Source organism: Hemitrygon akajei, chromosome 32 (genome assembly GCF_048418815.1).
Source record: "Hemitrygon akajei chromosome 32, sHemAka1.3, whole genome shotgun sequence".
Lineage (NCBI taxonomy): Eukaryota > Metazoa > Chordata > Chondrichthyes > Myliobatiformes > Dasyatidae > Hemitrygon > Hemitrygon akajei.
In genome coordinates, this window is record NC_133155.1 from 1,066,039 (window position 1) to 1,085,961 (window position 19,923).

The 19,923-nt window shown below is 40.8% G+C and overlaps 1 protein-coding gene across 13 annotated transcripts in view; it reads left to right on the forward strand.

Moving 5' to 3' along the window:
* The window catches only part of hivep3b (HIVEP zinc finger 3b), a 696,153-nt gene that overhangs the window by 650,507 nt on the left and 25,723 nt on the right, over nt 1–19,923 (forward strand). For 12 of the 13 annotated variants that reach the window (XM_073034355.1, XM_073034359.1, XM_073034361.1 and 9 more), the window contains one exon: nt 16,306–16,404. The exons of the other annotated variant lie outside the window; for it this stretch is intronic. In XM_073034355.1, the coding sequence (XP_072890456.1) occupies nt 16,306–16,404 (99 nt within the window). The remainder of the gene's footprint in view (nt 1–16,305; nt 16,405–19,923) is intronic. 13 annotated transcript variants of the gene reach the window in all.

Here is a 19,923-nt window from a genome sequence, read left to right on the forward strand (position 1 = left end):
GTTTTGTATCACTGACATGTTGTGAAATTAGTTGTTTTACGGCAGCAGTATAGTACAATACATAAAAGCTATAAATTACAGTAAGAATATATATATGTGTGTGTATATATACCTGTGTGGGTATATGTGTGTATGTGCATGTATACAAAATTTAAATTAAATAAGTAGCACAAAAGGAGTGGAAAAATAGTGAGGTAGTGTAAATGGGTTCGATGTCCATTCAGAAATCTGATCGTGGAGAAGAAGCTATTCCTGAAATATGGAGTGTGTGTCTTCAGGTTCCTGTATCAGCTCCTTAATGGTAGCAATGAGAAGAGGGAATGTCCTGGGTGATGGGTGTCCTTAAAGATGGATGCCGCCTTTTTGAGGGATTGCCTTTTGAAGATATCCTTAATGCGGTAGAGGCTAGTGCCCTTGATGGAGCTGGCTGAGTTTACAACTTTCTGCAGCTTTTCCCGATCCTGTGTGGTGCCCCCCACCCCATGAGGCAACCAACTAAGGTTAGGGTTACACCTGTAGAAGTTTGCAGGAGTGAGGGATTGCTCACTGTCAGGTGGGTTGCTGGGAATTTTGTTCTACTTCCTTGGAGCGATGGTTTTCAAGGATGACGACATGTGACTCCAGAGTGTCATTAACGTTTCAAGTGAGATTTCTGTGTGGAATTTCAAATAAATGCAGGTATCAAAATGAGATTTGTAGGATAGATGACGAGAATCCTGAAAAAGGAGGATTAAGGAATGGCAAGGTGTAAAGTGACAGCATGGTAGTGTAACACTTAGCATAATGTAATTACAGTGCCAGCTGTAAGACTGTTCATTGAGATACAGTGTGGAGTAGGCCCTCTGGCTCTTTGAGCTGCACCACCCAACAACCCCCAATTTAACTAGCCTATTCACAGGGCAATTTACAATGACCAATTAACCTACCAAATGGTACATCTTTGGACTGTGGATGGAAACTGGAGCACCCGGCGAAAACCTACACACTCCACAGGAAGGACATACAGATAACATGAGAATTGAACTCCGAGCTCTCTTGCCCCAAGCTGTGAGCATCACACTAACAACTACACTATCATAGTGCCTGTGAATTGAAATTGGGTTCAATTCTCACCACTGTCTGTAAGGAGTTTGTACATTCTTCCTGTGACCATGTATGTTTCCTCCCACAATCCAAACATGTATGGTCAGGTTTAGTGAGTTGTGGGCATGCTATGTTGGCGCTGGAAGCGTAGCCACACTTGTGGGCTGCACAGCACAATCCTCACTGATTTGATCTGACACAAATGATACATTTCACTGTATTTTTTGATGTACATGTAACAAATAGAACTAATCATAAATTCAAGAGATTCTGCAGATGCTGGAAATCTTGAGCAACACATACAAAATGCTGGAGGAATTCAACAGGTCAGCAGCATCTATGGAGGGGAATAAAGAATCAATATTCATCAGGACCAGGGAGGAAGGGAAAAGAAGCCAGACTAGGAAGTTGCGGGAAGGGGAAGGAGTACAAGCTGGTAGATGATAGCTGAGACCAGGTGATGTGGAAATGAGTGAGTGGGGGAGGGAAGGTTGATGAAGGGTTTCAGCCTGAAATGCCAATCGTTTATTCCCCTCCATAGATGCTGCTTGGCTTGCTGAATTCCTCAAGCATTTTGTGTATGTTGTTCAAGCTGTGAGTTGGAGAAGTTTATAGAAGGAATTCCAGAGCTTGAGAGGCCCACCAAGAGGAGATGTGACCAGCAAAAGGGCAGCCACATGGAAATCTGCTACCCCCCCACCCCCATCTCCACACCCACTTTTTATATATTGTGAAGAGTGACAGCTCTTATGGATTAGTAATCCAGGAGCCAAGTTTAATAATCAGGGATGAAAAGTTCAAATTCCATCATTGAACTGGAGAATCTAAATCCAGTTCATTAAATGAACCCCATCATGGGTACAAGCCTCTGTAGTATCCAAGATATCTTCAAGAAGCGGTGTTTTAGGAAGACAGCACCATCAATAAAGATCCCCACCACCTAGGACATGCCCACTTTTCATTATTACTGTCGGGAAGGAGATAATTTAACTATTTAATTTACATGTATATGTTCAGTAATTCTGTTTTTTTCTATGTTTATCATGTATTGCATTATATTGCTGCCACAAAGTTAACAAATTTCATGACACATGCCCGTGAAATTAAACCTGATTCTGATTCTGAATCTTGAATGAAAAGTCTGTATTGGTTATGGCAACCATGAAACCACTGGCTGTAACAAACCTCCTTCTGGTTCAGTAATACCATTAAGGGAAGGGAATTTGATAACCTTATCTCATCACAATTATATGTGACTCTGGGCTCACTGGCTCTGCCTGGCAATTAAAGATGGACAATGGATGCTGACTTTGCCAGCAATGTCCAAACAGAAAGGCATAGGGTGAGGACAACTACTTATAGTTAGTAGCTGGGTATCAAATCTGGTTGACAAGGTGGCCCAATGTAAATTATAGTGATGCTTGGAACATTACCGCACAGTACAGACCTTTCAGCTCACAAAGTTGTGCTAACCTTTTAAACTACTCTTAGATATATTTAATTCTTCCTACCCACAAAGCCCTCCATTTTCTAAATCGATGGAAAAATGGAATAAAACCATGAGATCCCATTTACCTTTCCTAAATGGGTCACTAAAATAGATGCAGACAAATTACTTGAAAGCTAATTAGGCAAATTTAGTTTTGTCTGAAGTGTCTTGAGATAATTTTATAATTGAAGTATAACTATGACAAAGGTTGTGTGATGTGTTTTGGAGAGTACTATACTCACTGTTGTAATGAAGGAAAACGTGACTCAGTTTGCACACAAGTAATGTGAAACCGCTCTGTGATTGTGACCAGACATTCCTTTTCTTTGATGTTGGTTGAGGGGTAAATATTGACCTTGAACCCTGGTGGAACCGCCCTGCTTTTTCTCAAAGTGGTATGCTGAATTCTTTGAGCAGACTGGACCTTAGTTTAATCCTTTAATGTAAGGTAGCACTCACTCAGAGTTACACAAAAGAGTCAGCATGCACACTCACTGATCACTTTGCCTCCTGTACCTAAATAAAGTGGCCACTGGGTGTATGTTCATGGTCTTCTGCTCTGTAGGCTATTCACTACAAGATTCAATGTGTTGTGCATACAGAGACTCTCTTCTACGCACCACTGATGTTACACGTGGTTATTTGAGTTACTGCCACCTTCCTGTTAGCTTGACCCAGTCTGCCCATTCTCCACTGACCTTCCTCGTGAGCAAAGCACTTTCACCCGCAGAACTGGTCACTAGATTTTTTTTGTTTGTCACACTATTCTCTGTGAACTCTAAAGACTGTTGCACATGAAAATCCCAGGAGATCAGCAGTTTCTGAGACACTCAGACCACCCCGTCTGGAACCAACAATCATTCCACAGTCAAAGTCACTTGGATCCATTCCTTCACCATTCTGATGTTTAGTCTGAACAACTGAACCTCTTGACCATACCTGCATGCTTTTATGCATTGAATTGTTGCCACATGATTAGCTTATTAGAATTTTGAATTAATGAGCAGATGTACCCGGAGTGTATTTTGTTATGTGTCTCAGTGGGAGTTACCTTCTGATCTGGCAGGAGTGATACCCACTGAGCCATGGCTTTTATTATAACTCCTTCACCCCACTGAAGCACCTTGCCCACTTTAAGGTTTGATCACACAATCCATGGCAGGTGCAAAGATTAAAGATACCATTCAGCCACAATGTCAACAAAAAGCAGAACAGGCTTGAGGGGTCTGAATAGACCATCACATTCCTGTGTTTCCATAGACTGTAACTACAGTACACTATCCCACAGTGCGAGCAGAGCTGATTGATTCTGAGCAAGCACGTGGGGATTTGTATGGTACCATAAAGAAATAAATTGAAAATCTCAGAATATATTTTTGAAAGTTAATATTGAGTTTCCAGTTGATAGACCTTTTTGGAATACTTGGCAGGCTGGAAGCAAGACCCGGACAGATGTTTCAGGGAAATTTGTCTTTAACCTGAAGGAGCTTCCTGCTCGAATACAAGGTATTTTGTACTGGTTATATTAATTGAGTGGATCATCTGACCTTTCTAGATCAATCATTTTCTTTGGCAGTTCTGTAATTACAGAAAAATCTACGAGTGTCCATAGATCTGTGGATTCTCAGAAATAAGTGGAAATGCTTGATGTGCATAACTGCAAAACTGCAATTTTCCATCTCAATTGCAGTTGGGATGCTTCTCCCTGTAATCAAAGGTGATTTCAACATTGTCCTTACCTCCCTGACTCATGTTCGTTACAGCAGATATGCCGAGGAAGTAACCTAGAATAACATAGCTGGAGATCTGGTCTCATTGTAAGCCACAAGCACAAAGAAAGAACAATAATGCATTTATGTAATACCATTACACCACCCTGAGATACTTTAAACCCAGTATAGCCACTGTTAAATACTGGGGAAAAAGGCAGTCATTTTGTTCTCTGCAAGGTCTAAACCTTTCAGATTGTAACTCAGTCCAGTCTGGGCAAAATAATAATTGTGTAATCATCATCCCTGATGAAGATGGAAGAGTTTGTCATCGAAGTATCAGTTATAATTGATACCTGTACCCTGCTAGAAGCCCGAGAAGTGTTTATTCATCATATACACCGGGAAAATACCGGATCCTTTGTGTAATCCTTGCTTGTGGTGAAGTTGTTTGAAGAGTAAACAGAGGCAACAGATTGGCACAAAGGAAACTCCCTGAATATTGTAATCTTCCACACCTAGCTGAGTGGATAGATAAGACCTTAGTTTCTTTCTTTAATCAAGTGTTTTGATCATAACCTATTGGTATTTCCCCCTTTGGATTGCTATGTATTTTTCTTTTCTCCTCTGGAATAAAGGGAATTGCAGAGGCATGAGAGAGGAGTTGGCCAAAATTGATTGGAAAAGAACACTGGCAGGGATAATGGCAGAGCAGCAATGGCTGGAATTTCACAGCACAGGATTTGTACATCCCGAAGAGGAAGAAGTATTCTAAACAAAAGATGGCACAACCGTGGATAACAAGAGAAGTCAAAGCTAATATAAAAACCTAAGAGAGATGATATAATAGAACAAAAATTAGTGGGAAGTTTGAGGATTGGGAAGCTTTTAAAAACCAACAGAAGGCAACTAAAAAAAGTCATTAAGAAGGTAAAGATGGAATACAGAAGTATGCTAGCCAATAATATTAGGATACTAAAGTTTTCTTCAGATACATAAAAGGGTAAAAGAGAGGCGAGAGTTGATATTAGACATCTGGAATGCGATGCTGGAGGGGTAGTAATAGGGAGCAATGAAATGGTGGATAAACTGAATAATTATTTTGTGTGAGTCTTCACTGTGGAAGACACTAGCAGTATGGTGGAAGTTCCAGGTGTTAGGGAGCATGAAGTGTGTGAAGTTACCATAACTAGAGAAAGGGTTCTTGGGAAACTGAAAGGTTGAAGTGAGATAGGTCACCTGGTCTAAATGGTGTACACCCCAGGGTTCTGAAAGAGATGGCTGAAGATCATGGAGGCATTAATAATGATCTTTCAAGAATCACTAGATTCTGGAATGTTTCCAGAAGACAAGAAAATTGCAAATGTCACTGCACTCTTCAAAAAGAGAGAGAGACAGGAGAAAGGGAACTGTAGGGCATTTCATCTGACCTCAGTGGTTGGGAAGACGTTGGAGTCAATTATTAAGGATGAAGTCTCAGGGTACATGGAGGCACATGATAAAATAGCCCATAGTCAGCATGGATTCCTCATGGAAAATTTTGCCTGATACAGCCTCAGAATAGAAAGGCATCATTTAGAATGAAGATGAGGAGGAATTTCTTGAGCCAAAGAGTGGTGAACCTTTGCAACAGGCAGTTGTGGAGGCCAAGTCCTTACGTATACTTAAGACAGAGGTTGATAGATTCTTGATTGGTCAGGGCACGAAGGGATATGAGGAGAAGGTAGGAGAATTGGGGCTAAGAGGAAAATTGGATCAGCCATGACAAAATGGCGGAACAGATTTGATCGACCAAATGGCCTAATTCTGTTCCTATATCTTATGGTCTTATGGTAAAGCTTATTGAGTTCATTCCTATAATAGCCATTTTATAAATAAAAATAAAAAGATTTTTGAATGGGATTGAAATTGAATGGAAAGTAGCACACTGCTGCATGTAGGTTTTGTTCCATTTCTTTGCAAAACAAGAGCTAAGGACCACTGAATATATGAGAGTTCCCAATAATTCATTCAGGAAATTCAAGGGTAACTGCCTGCCCAGAGAGTAGTTAGAATGTGAAAACCTCTCATAGTTGGAACGAGTGGTTTTAAAGCACTAAGTAAAAGAGAGGAAGGAATGGAAAGGTTTGCATTATGGGGTTCAGTGAAAAGTGAGGCTTCGCTAAGCATTTGCACTGGTCAGGTCCTGAGATTAATATTCTATTTGCATGTTATAAATACCGCAAGGAAGTTGACACACTTTTCCAGTCCTGATGGTTCATTTGTCAGCCTTATTTCCTGAATCAGATTGGGATGAATGACCTTGTACCTGTCATGTAAATTTTTTGTAATATTCTTCATCTATTGAGTGTCATATCTCAGAATGATTGTTGCAGGGTGAACCTTCCACGTGGAAGGTACCAGAGAAGTTGTGAGGAAGCCTTTTTGTGCAAAAAGGAAATCTCCGTGCTCTGTGGAGGAAAGTGTGACTTTGCATACCAGTGTAAATGGAGTTGGTAACATTTTGCATAACACTCAGGAGCGGAATTAATCCACTTGACCCATTACATCATGGCAGATTTATTATCCCTCTCAACTTCATTCTCCTGCCTTCTCCCCAAACCTTTGATGTCCTTACTAATCAAGAACTTATCAACCTCCACTTTAAATATTCCCCATGACTTGGCCTCCACAACACTCTGTGGAAATGACATCCACAGATTCGCCACCCTCTGGCTAAAGAAATTCCTCCTCTTCTCTGTTCTAAAGGGACATCCTTGTATTCTGAGGCTGGTCCAAAACTCACCCAATATAGGATAGATCCTTTCATGTCCACTCTTTCTAGGCCTTTCAATATTCAGTAGGTTTCAGAGAGATCCCAGCTCATTCTTCTACTCTCCAATGAGTACAATCCCAGAGCTGTCAAATGTTCCTCGTATATTAATCCTTTTGTTCCTGGAATCAGCATGACTACATTGTCCTTATATTCTAGTTCACTTGCAATGAACACTAAGATTGCATTTGCCTTCGTTACCACTGACTCAGCCTGCAAGGGAATCCTGCATTAGCACTCACAAGTCCCTTTACACCATAGGTTTTTAAATTTTCTCTCCATTTAGAAAATAGTCTACACCTTTATTCCTTCTATCAAAGTCCATGACTATACACTTCCCTACACTATTTTTCATCCGCCTCTTCTTTGTCCATTCTCCAAATCTATCTACATAACTCGGCAGACTTCCTACTTCCTCAATGCTACTTGTCCCTCCACTTACGTTCATGACATCAGTCTCCAACCTGATGTCATGAACATCGATTTCTTGAACTTCTGGTAATTGCACCACCCCCCTTCACCATTCCCCATTCCTGTTTTCCTCTCTCACCTGATCTGCCCATCACCTCCCTCTGATTCTTCACCCCTTCCCTTTCTTCCGTGGTTTTCTATACTCTCCTATCAAATTCCCCCTTCTCCAGCCCTTTATCTCTTTCACCAATCAACTAACCCCTCAGCTCTTTACTCACTCCCCCTCCCCTGGTTTCACCTATCATCTGCCACCTCGTTCTTCTTTATCCCTGCCCCCCACCTTCTTCCACTGACTTCTCCCTTTCCAGTCCTGATGAAGGGTCTAGGCCCGAAACATTGACTGTTTATTTTTTTCCGTAGATGCTGCCTGACCTGCTGAGTTCCTCCAGCATTTTGTGCGTATTGCTTTGGATATCCAGCATCTGCAGATCTTCTTGTGTTTGTAATACCTCATTCAGAATTCTAGTATGCGGTCCATTTAGTATCAGTGACTTGTTCTCTTTCAGACCTTTCATCTTCCCTTAGTAGTAGCAGCAACGCTCAGTTCTGTGCCCTAACAGTCTAATTTCTGGTATTCTGCTAGTGTCTTCCACAGTGAAGACAGACACGCAATGCTTATTAAGTTTGTTCACCATTTCTTTGCCTCCTGTTACCGCGTCTCCAACATCACGTTCCAATGGTCCAAACTCCACTCTCACCTCTCTACCCTTTAGATATTTGAACAAACTTATGATATCCTCTTTTATATTGTTGGGTAGCTTCACTTCATAATTCAACTTTTCTCTTATTATTAGTTGCCTTCTGTTGGTTTTAAAAAGCTTCCCAATCCTCTAGCTTCCCATTAATCTTTGCTCTTTAATATGCCCTCTCATTTACTTTTATGTTCCCTTTGACTTTTCTTGTCAGCCAGGGTTATGTCATCCTCCTTTTGGAATACTTCATCTTTGAGATGCATCTATCCTGCACCTTCCAAATTGTCTGCAGAAACATCAGCCATTGCCTCTCTACCGTCATCCCTGCTAGTGACCCCTTCCAATCAACTTTGGCCAGCTCCCCTCTCATGCCCATGTAATTCCCTTTATTCACCATAATACTGATACATCTGACTTCATCTTCTTCCCTCTCAAACTGCAAGATGAATTCTATTATATTATGATCACTGCTTCCTAAGAGTTCATTTTTCTAAAGCTCCCTAATCAAATTTGGTTTATTACACAAAACCCAATACAGAATTTCCTGTCCCTTAGTGGGCTCAACCACAAGCTGCTCTAAAAAACCATCTTGTAGGCATTCTACAAATCCCATCTTGAGATACAGCACCTACTTGATTTTCCCAATATTCCTGCATATTGAAATCTCCCATGACTATTGTAATATTGCCTTTCTGTCATGCCTTTTCTATTTCCTGTTGTAATTTGTATCCCACATCCTGGCTACTATTCGGAGGCCTGTGCCCAACTCCCACCAGGATGTTTTTACCCTTGCAGTTTCTTAACTCTACCCACAGGGATTCTGCATCCTCTGATCCTAGTCACCTCTTTCTAAGGATTTGATTTCATTTTTTATCAACAGAACTACCCCCTCCCCCTCACCCTACCTGCCTCTCCTTTTGATGCAATGTATATCCTTGAATGTTAAACTCCTAAATATGATTTTCTTTCAGCCATGACTCAGTGATGTCCACAACTTCATATCTGTCAATATCTAGTGGTGCTCCAAGATCATCTACCTTGTTCTGTAGACTGCATGCATTCAAATATAACACCTATCGTCCTGTATTCATCACCCTTTCCAATTTTGCCCCATGTTACACTTCAACTCATCCCATTGACTGCAATTTTGCCCTATCATCTGTTTGTCCTTCTTCACAATCTCCACACTACATCTACTTGTATACCTCAGCCCTGTTATTCCAGTTCCCACCTCCCTGCCAGTTCAATTTAAACCCTCCCCATCAGCTTCAAAAAACCTGCCGCAAAGATATTGGTCCCTCTCGGGTTCAGATGTAACCCATCTCTTTCGTATAGGTCATACCATCGCCAGAAGATCTCCCAATGATCCATAAGTTTGAAACCCTGCCCACTACACTAATTCCTCAGGTAAGCATTCATCTGCCTAATCAACCTATTCTTACCCTCACTGGTGTGTGGCACAGACAGCAGTCCAGAGATTACTGCCCCAGAGGTGCTGATTTTCAGTTTTTTACCTAACTCCCTATATTCTCTCTTCAGGACCTCTTTCCATTCCCTATTTATGTCATTGGTAACAATGCGTACCATGACTTCCAGCTGTTCTGTTCACTCTAGCCCTATAGAATGTTGTGGATTTGATCAGAGATATTCCTGACCCTGGCACTTGGGAGGGAAATTACCATGCCTGGTGTCTTTAATCACATCCACAGAATCTCCTGTCTTCTCCCCTAAATAAGGAATCCCTTAACACTATAGCACTCATCAGCTCCTCTCTTGCCTTCTGAGCCACAGAGCTGCTAAGCGCCCCCCCCCCCCCACCAATGGTATGCAAAATGGTATACTTATAATTGAGGCGAATGGCCACAGGGATACTCTACATTTGCTGCCTATTCCCTTTCCCTCTACTGACAGTCACCCAGGTACCTGCCCCCTGCAACTTAGGGATGACTGTAGCTCCTGTCTAGCACCTCCTCATTCAAATCATATCAGCCAAATGCCATTAAGCTGCAGCTCCAGTTCCTTAACATGGTCTTAAGGACCTTGGCTGTGTGTGTAAGATTACAACCTTCTCTGCTAACTTTCAATCATGTCGGTCCAGTAAGCCAGACAAAATCTAATTACCAAGCAGGTGTTCAGATTCTTGCAACGTAGAATGGGCCGACAAGCTGAATCGCCATTTCCTATGCTGTACCTTTCTACCTCTCATTCTGCACAGTGTGAAGACAGTATTTTATTTATTGCTGATAATGGTTTAGGCAGTACAGTATCTCAGGGATTGGCTTAATTTCCAATTGACTAGAATTGTAATTATTTTGATAAGTTGATGAGAGAGGGAAGCGACGCATACGAATAGTTTATTCATACAACTGTAATATATATGGTTGCCAAGAATTTAGCTCCTTTCGAAATCTGCATTCCACATCACCTAGACCACTAAGCCTTCCCTCTGAAGGGTTGGAAGTGAAAACACTGATAAGCTGCACTTGGCAGGGATCCAGGATCCTGGTTGTGGCAAATATACTTATAACAAATCAAGTGTTGAACTGATAGAGGAACTCGTATCAGTCTTTTAGCAACTTACATCTGCGTTTAACCCCTGTTAACTCCCAGTCTAAGTATAAAGAGAGGGGAAGCCAATGAGAAAGCACCACACCACCATTGTGCTAATACAACCATATTTACTACATGCATTAAGAATACTTTTTATGTGCATTAATCGTGTACATGGCCCCATCCACTTGGACAAGAAGGTTGAAAGTATTAATCAGGTTTCCCAAGTAACACATACAAAATGCTGGAGGACTCGGCAGGTCAGGCAGCATCTATGAAGAGGAATAAAGAGTCAATGTTTTGGGAAGACCCTTCTTCAGGACTGGATAAAGAGTCTTGCACTGAAACATTGATTCTATTCTTCTCCATAGATGCTGCCTGACCTGCTGAGTTCTTCCAGCATTTTGTGTGTTTTATACCGGATTTCCAGCATCTGCAGAATCTCTTGTGTTTAGTTCAATTTCCCTATGATATTGTCTTGTGATTTGAACTCCCTGATGTGTACATGTTTACTTGTCCTTATTGACATCTGTCTGTGCATATAAGCATGTATACATTAACATGTTTGTGTATTTAATAGCATGCTTCCATCTATGCAGACATTTTATATGTGTGAATTCTGTTTGAACACAGCATTTTAAATTTGTGTGCACAGCCCTGTATGTGTTTATATTTTGTGGGAATAATTTGTATGCACTAGCATGGTCATTATTTTGCATGTTTTTTTGGAGATGGACATGATTTGTATGTGCTAGTGTGATCATTATTGTGCATAGTTTGTGTGGATACGGGCATGATTTTGTGTATGTATGTGCTGTTATAGATATATTCACTTCTGTGGATTTTGATCTGCGTGTGTATACACACATTTGCACATACTTTGTGTATGTGTGTTTATATGCTGAGTTCTAAGTAAGATCATGTATAGTTCCCACACCTCCCCTTCCACACATCTCTGTTAGATAGTTCAGCCAAGCACTTAAAAGGTTGTACTGATGATATACCTGTTTACATGATTGTGTGTATTCAGTCATTCAATGTTGTGAGCAGAAGGATAATCCCCATTGTTGAGAAACAAATAAAACTCTGGCCCAGTTTTAAAATTATTTTATATATTTTATTACATTTCAAATATCAAAACATTTATATAAGTATCTAATATCATTCATATTACCTCAATTATAACTGCACTTCAAGTGTAGCTTATGGGTGAATGTGATTTTCCTCCAGAAATGATGTTACATTTTCCCCATCATCTTTAAACCGGGCACACCCGGTAACACTGTTATTCAGAGAGGAGTTAGACTTGTATTCAATGCAGACAGAAGGAAAGAAGATCCTTTTAATCACACTGTTCATCATGGCCCCAATATAAATTGAAACTGAGAGTCTCCAATTTAGTTGTGTGAGGAGCTGAGAGCTATGGTCACACCCTCAAGTTGAATCCTGATTTGTTGGTCTTAGTTTGGGTAGTCAGATTCTGGAGGTGATGGAGATAGACAATAGACAATGGGTGCAGAAGTAGACCATTCAGCCCTTCGAGCCTGCACTGCCATTTTGAGATCATGGCTGATCAATTACTATCAATACCCGGTTCCTGCCTTGTCCCCATATCCCTTGATTCCCCTATCCATAAGATACCTATCTAGCTCCTTCTTGAAAGCATCCAGAGAATTGGCCTCCACTGCCTTCCGAGACAGTGCATTCCAGACCCCCACAACTCTCTGGGAGAAGAAGTTTTTCCTTAACTGTCCTAAATGACCTACCCCTTATTCTCAAACCATGCCCTCTGGTACTGGACTGTCCCAGCATCTGGAACATATTTCCTGCCTCTATCTTGTCCAATCCCTTAATAATCTTATATGTTGCAATCAGATCCCCTCTCAATCTCCTTAATTCCAGCGTGTACAAGCCCAGTCTCTCTAACCTCTCTGCGTAAGACAGTCCTGACATGCCACAGATGTGCGTACCAGTTGTCCATCTTTACCTTGTTCAATTAGCATGACTGACACCATCTCTGAGATTAAAAACTGAAAGTGACAGAATGACACTTGTTAAGTTTGTGTTTGTCTGAGTGGGATCCTCAGTTAGCATTTCAAGTCAATTATTTTTCTCGCTACTACTGAGCGTGGCGTGAGAGTGCATCCTGCAGATGAAAAGCAAGTACTGTTACGTTTAATCATAAAATAATAAGAACACTGAAGGAAGCTACTCAACCCATCTTGTCCATACTAGCTGCATTGCCACTACTCTGATTTTCAAGTTCTCACTTGTTTAGATTCTTCCACTCTATGATATCAACGTGTATGGATACCATGGCATGAACGTAATGAGGAAAACCTACCTGACCCTTAGTAATAATGTCTTTTGTGACTGAGGTCATGTGTGGTGCCAAATGGGAACAATCCCAACATGAACGTTGCAAAAACAATAAAGATGGCTGGTTAAGGCACACTCTTTGCTTAGTCATGTCTAATCTGCCAAAACTATTGTGTTTTTCTGAAACATTCTCAAGCAATCAAAAAGAAATTCATTTTTAATTAATTGAAACTTATTTAAGCAAAGTAAAAGACAAACAGTTTAAAGCATCTAAGTTATTGCAAGAATCTAAAATTACCAGCATTACCCTGTAGCTCAGCTGCTGTCACAGCTATTTTCCGTGCAGGTTGTTTTCTCATGTAAGCAGCAAAAAATCTTCACAGTGTCATTTTTCCATGTTGTTGCATTAAAACAGTGACAGCAACTAAATGTCATCAAGTTCGGACCTTCTTTATTTTCACGTGTACATGCTGGAACTGCAAACTCACTGACACTCAGCTAGAGAAAAGCCTGCAAACCCAACCCACTGTGTGTTCATACTGAGCATTGCTCCTGATTGCTCCAGGGGTTACTTTATTGGAAGTGGCAGTGAGCATTCAGCAAGAGGCATCAAGCTCCGGTAGTGTACAAATTAAATTACTGAGTGCCTTCCAACTATGAACACCTCGGGCTTCTTGAAAGTAGCCAGTAATCACTTAGAGACAACACACACACATGCTGGAAGAATTCAGTAGGTCAGGCAGCATCTGTGGTGGGAAAGGAAGGGGGCCAGAAGCCAGAATAAGAATATATTTCTATGAGTCACTTGGAGACATTAGGACTGAGTCAGAATCCGGTTGGACTGAGTTTGGATTGGGTCAGACTGAGTCAGAATCTGTGATTACGTAAGGACCAAGGTATTCACCCAGAATATTTCCCAACAACCTCTTTCAAAACAACCTGACTTATCTCACAGTTTTATTCAGGCCTGCACATTGACACTATTTTCAGGATTATACACTCAGGTACCTTCTGTATGTAATAAGGAGGCCACTGAGTATATGTTTGTGTTCTTCTGCTGTTCCAGCCAATCCTGTTGAAGGTTTGATGTGTTGTGCATTCAGAGATGCTCTTCTGCACACCACTGTTGTAATGTGTGGTTATTTGAGTTACTGTTGTTTTCTTGTCACCTTGAACCAGTCTGGCCATTCTCCTCTGATCTCTCTCATTAACAAGGTGTTTTCACCCACAGAACTGTCACTCACTGAATGTTTTTTTTCACACATCATTTTCTTTAAATTCTAGATACTGACTGTTGTGTGTGAAAATCCCAGGAGATTAGCAGTTTCTGAGATACTCAAATCACCCTGAGTAGCACTAATAACTATTCCGCAGACAAAGTCGTTTAGATCATATTCATTCACCATTTTAATGTTTGGTCTGAACAACAAATGAATGTCTTGACCATATCTGGATGCTTTTATGCTTTGAGTTGCTGCCACATGATTGGCTGATTAGATATTTGCATTAACGAGCAGGTGTACAGGGGTACCTAATAAAGTAGGCACAGAGTGTATATTTCCTTACAATTTAAAAAATGTCTATTTTAGCCTAAAAATTCATTGCCAGCCACAGAGCAACAACACCACCCACCCCCCCAACCCAGACAGCTCAACACACACGCACAACTCTTTCTCTCTCTTCTCTGTAACCTATTCTCCCCACAGTTTCATCAACCTGCCATTCAGCTGAACACCAATTGAAATTTACAATGGCCAATTGACCTTTTAACCATCATCCCTGAATATGTGATAGAAACTCTCAAAGTGCCAGCGAGAACATGGAAACACCACACTGATATCATCAGAGGCCAGGAATGAACCTGGTTCACTGTAACTGTGCTGAAGTGGCTCTACTAGACACCGTGCTGTCACACCTTATCTGGGACTCTTCTGCAGCTTAACAAAACAATTGACCTCCCTTGCGTTTGTGTGTAGCTTTCCTTGTTGGCATTCTCCGACACAAAACCAGGCATGGCATGGTCACTAACCACAGCTCAGCTCATGGCCTGAGTTGTAAGAATATTATGGGTTCCACTCCAGAAACCCAAGCACAGTACCCTAGCTCAGCCTTCCGATGTCCTCAGAGATGCATTTGCCCTGTTGAGTTATCCAACCATAGTGGAACAAAGAAAACGATTGAGGGGAGATTTGACAGACTAGATGGGTTGTAGGGCATTTCTCTACCATAGTGTTCTCTAACGCTATAGAAAGTAAAATTGAATGCTATCTGAAAGATATGCACCAAATTGTTCACTTTTATCTGTTCTGCTCATTATAATCTTAAAAAAACTCAACAGAAGTGACAAAGGTGATTTCCCTTGTTCAAATCTCTGTTGATATTTAGTTTTCTAAGTGGCCTATTTAATAATAGAATCTATGACACCACCTGGAGGATGTGCAGTGAAATTTTCTATCTAGTGCCCTGTGCTGCGTGTATCCCTCAGGTAATTTCAGTGAAGGTACAGAATAAGGAAATTATTGTTTGTTGAATCTTGCTTGAATCTGGCTGCCATCTTTCCCACATTATAACAGTAACTGTATTTTACAAGTAATTCCATGACTGTAAAAGAAAATGGGATATGCTGGGGTTTTATAAGGCACAACAGCACAACTTTCTTTCACCATTATCGTCCAGTAATAATATGATCCATGTAAAGATTAGGAACCAAATTGGAGATCATCAGCATGTTGACTGGAGCATTCCTCCCTCCGCCCCCCCCCCCCCACCTTGAGCCAATGCACTAGATGGACTTGCAAAGACCTAAGCATATTTGCAGGATAACACCCATGAAATGATAGCTCTAAAATAAACTGATGTGGAATCATTTCAGTGTTAAGGTGAGTGAAGTTATGCACACTCACAGAAAAAGGAAATGAAGCATCTGGCAATTCTGTCATCAGATCACAGCACAACAGTGATCCCAGCTCCATAGATCATCTTACCTCCTACCCAGTGAGTGGAGAGCCACATCACTGCATTAATTTATGAGGCTGTGGAACAAATTGCAGAAGGAATTGGATCATTTGGGGCGTTAACTGAGCAGAGAATGGTCATTTTCAGCCAGGAAATAGCTAAGCAGGGCAAGTCATGATTTATCTCAACTACACAGCAGGTCTCATCGTTGTTTCTGTTCTTTAGGGAACTTGACGAAGCACATGAAGTCAAAGGCTCACAGTAAAAAGTGCCAGGAGATGGGAGTGACAGTTGCATTAATGGAAGACGTGGAATCTGAAGAAGGTACATTGAGCGCATTTCGTCACTTAACCTGAGCAGGAATCTTTTTCTTTGGGGAGCTTTTATTTTCTGAGGCATTGTGTTTAAAAGCAGGAGTTATTCTTCTTTGTGCATTAACACGGAAGTGAAAGTGTGCTCCTTGACGCATACAGAATGTATTGCAAACCTGCACCCTCTCCTATAATAATTCTAAGTGCATGTGTGCAAGATTGCACTTTGAATTTTGCAATCACAGCATGTATCAAAGAAGAGCAGGGAGACCACAATAACTCCACTTTCAAAAATTCTCATACGGTAGCATTTCCAATGGATTTAAATTCAATCTTTAGGAATGTGTATTTAATTTCATTGGAAGAGTAATGGGGAAAGTTTCAGCATAGAAGACAAAACAGGAAACTATCCAGATAGCCATCACAATCTCATTCTGCGGTAAAGCATTAAAAGACATTTCACAGGAGTGTTATTAGTCACCACTTGATTATGAGTTACTCACAACACTAGAAGGCCAAAATGGAGAAACATTAAGGTCTGTCTTAAAGATAAAGAAAGGTAAAGTTAGACATAGGAACAACAGTAGACCATTCAGTCCATTATGTCTACTCAGCCATTCTATCATAGCTAACCTGTCAATACTATTCTTCTGCCTTCTCTTAATAATCTTTGAGCCTTTACTAATTAAGTACCTATCAACCAACACTCTAGATACACCCATTGACGTGACCTCCATAACGATCTGTTGCAATGAATTCCACAGATTCGCCATCCTTTAGCTAAAGAAATTCCTTCTTATCTTTGTTCTAAAGGAACATTCTTGCATACTGAAGCTGTGCCTTCTGGTCCTCGACTCCCCTACGTTTGGAAACATTCTCAATTTGTCCACTCTATAGGCCTTTCGATATTCGAAAGGTTTCAATGAGATCCCCCCCCCCCCCACCCATTCTAAACTCTAGTGTGTACAGTCCCAGAGCCATCAAGTGCTCCTCATATGTTCCCAGGATCATTTTTGTGACCCTTATCTGAACCCTCTCAAATGCCAGCACATCCTTTCTTAGACAAGGGCCCAAAACTTCTCACAATATTCCAAATGCAGCCTGACCAATGCCTTATAAAGCCTGCTTATAGATTTTTCTATTTAGCCTGCTTAGCCAAATATTCCTTATTTTGTTCAGTTGTTCAATTTGTATAATAAATAATGATCTTATGATGTTTTACTAAATTAGAGTTGCTATCTGAATACAGGACATTGTTGAATCTGAAATATTTAAGCACTTTATACTGTGAAATGGTTAATGATTCTTCCTTGCACATCATGGATAATTCCCATGAGTGAAAAACTGTGCTGGTAATTAACACATCTGAAATAACAAATTGTATCTGCCCTCATCATAAGTAATTTACCGAAACTGCGATTATAGGCCAGCTTCCCATGAAGTAAGCTCTCAGAATGATTGTCACCCTTCTGTCATGTGAGTCATCGGCTGAGTGAGTTTGCACTTACAGAGTATCTGATGCAAAATGTGTTTCATCCTGTCTCAGAAATTGGCCCAGGTGTCAGACATTCTTCAAGTGCTTTTGAACAGATGCTGAAGTTGTCTGAAGAGAAAACGCATCCTGTCATGATTGGGAATAGTAGTCAAAAAAGTGGGAGGATTGCTTTTTATTTGCACTTGTTATTTATCTTGGTTTTCTGGTATAGTTATAGTTATTCTTTATAGCACCCCCAGTGTTGCTGTTGAAGCAAGGAATTAGCATTTTAAAAAATGTATGTATTATATTCGTACCTTAATGTTGAGTTAAAATGGAGCTGCTGCTTTACTGGGCTTAAATGGAAGGAATGATCCTTCTGAGATGCAAGATTAAGAGGTAGAATTTCTGGTTTGAATGATGTGGGAGTAATAAATGTGAGAAAATAAGATTCACACTACCAGAAAGCACACTTCTCACCCACCCTATAATCACTCCAGACTACCGTGGTTATTGATACAATTGCCTCAGCCAATATACTGGAGGTGAAGATAACCTTGTGGCTAAGTTAATTTTACAATTTGCAGGATCTTGTTTCCTTGAATACAGAGGATTAAATGGTGACTTGATCAAGTTTGATTAGAGGACAGAAAGAGAGAAGGAGGGAAAAGGTAACAAACACAGGTCCAGAAGGTATGGTTTAAAATTAGAGCAAGACTAATAATGAATGAAATTCCTACAGACCTGGAGACACAGCGGGAAGTCTAAGTTTAGAATTCCTATCCACAAATGGTAGTTGTTAGCGGAGGTGAAATTAATTGGGTTTAGGTTGATACAGCGTTCTGGTAAGAGAGTGCCAAAGTATTTAGCAACAATAAGTAAAATGGTCTGTGTTATCAAACTGAGATTGAGATTACTTTTATTTCAGAATCAGAATCAGGTTTATTATCACTGGCATGTGTTGTGAAATTTGTTAACTCAGCAGCAGCAGCAGTACAATGCAATACATCATAATATAGAAAGAAGAAAATAAATAAGTAAATCAATTGCATTAAATATATATGTATATTGAATGGATTAAAACTGGTGCAAAACCAGAAATAATTTATATTGAAAAAGTGAAGTGGTGTTCATGGGTTCAGAGTCCAGTTAGGAATCAGATGACAGAGGGGAAAAGCTGTTGCTGAATCACTAAGTGTGTGCCTTCAGGCTCCTGTACCTCCTTCCTGACAGTAACAATGAAAAGTGGGCATGCCCTGGGTGATGGATGTCCTTAATAATGGACATCACCTTCCTGAGGTACCGCACCTTGAAGATGTTTTGGATGCTATGGAGGCTGGTACCCAGGATGCAGCTAACTAATTTTACAACTTTCTGTAGCTTCTTTTGGTCCTGTGCAGTAGTCACCCATACCAGACATTGATGCAGCCTGTCAGAATGCTCTCCACAATACATGTGTAGAATTTTTCAAGTATTTTAGGTCACAAACCAGATCTCTTCAAATTCCTAATGAATATAGTATTAATGGTAAGACTGTTGGCAGTGTGGAGGATCAGAGGGATCTTGTGGTCCGAGTCCATAGGACGTTCATAGCAGATGAGCAGGTTGGCTCTGTGGTTAAGAAGGCGTATGGTGTATTGGCCTTCATCAATCGTGGAATTGAATTTAGGAGCTGAGAAGTAATGTTGCAGCTAGATAGGACCCTGGTCAGACCCCACTTGGAGTACTGTGCTCAGTTCTGGTCGCCTCACTACAGGAAAGATGTGGAAGCCATAGAAAGGGTGCAGAGGAGATTTACAAGGATGTTGCCTGGATTGAGAAGCATGCCTTATGAGAAAAAGTTGAGTGAACTTGGCCTTTTCTCCTTGGAGCGAAGGAGGATGAAAGGTGACCTGACAGAGGTGTACAAGATGATGAGAGGCATTGATCGTGTGGATAGTCAGAGGCTTTTTCCCAGGGCTGAAATGGCTGCCACAAGAGGACACAGGTTTAAGGTGCTGGGGAGTAGGTACAGAGGAGATGTTAGGGATAAGTTTTTTACTCAGAGGGTAGTGAGTG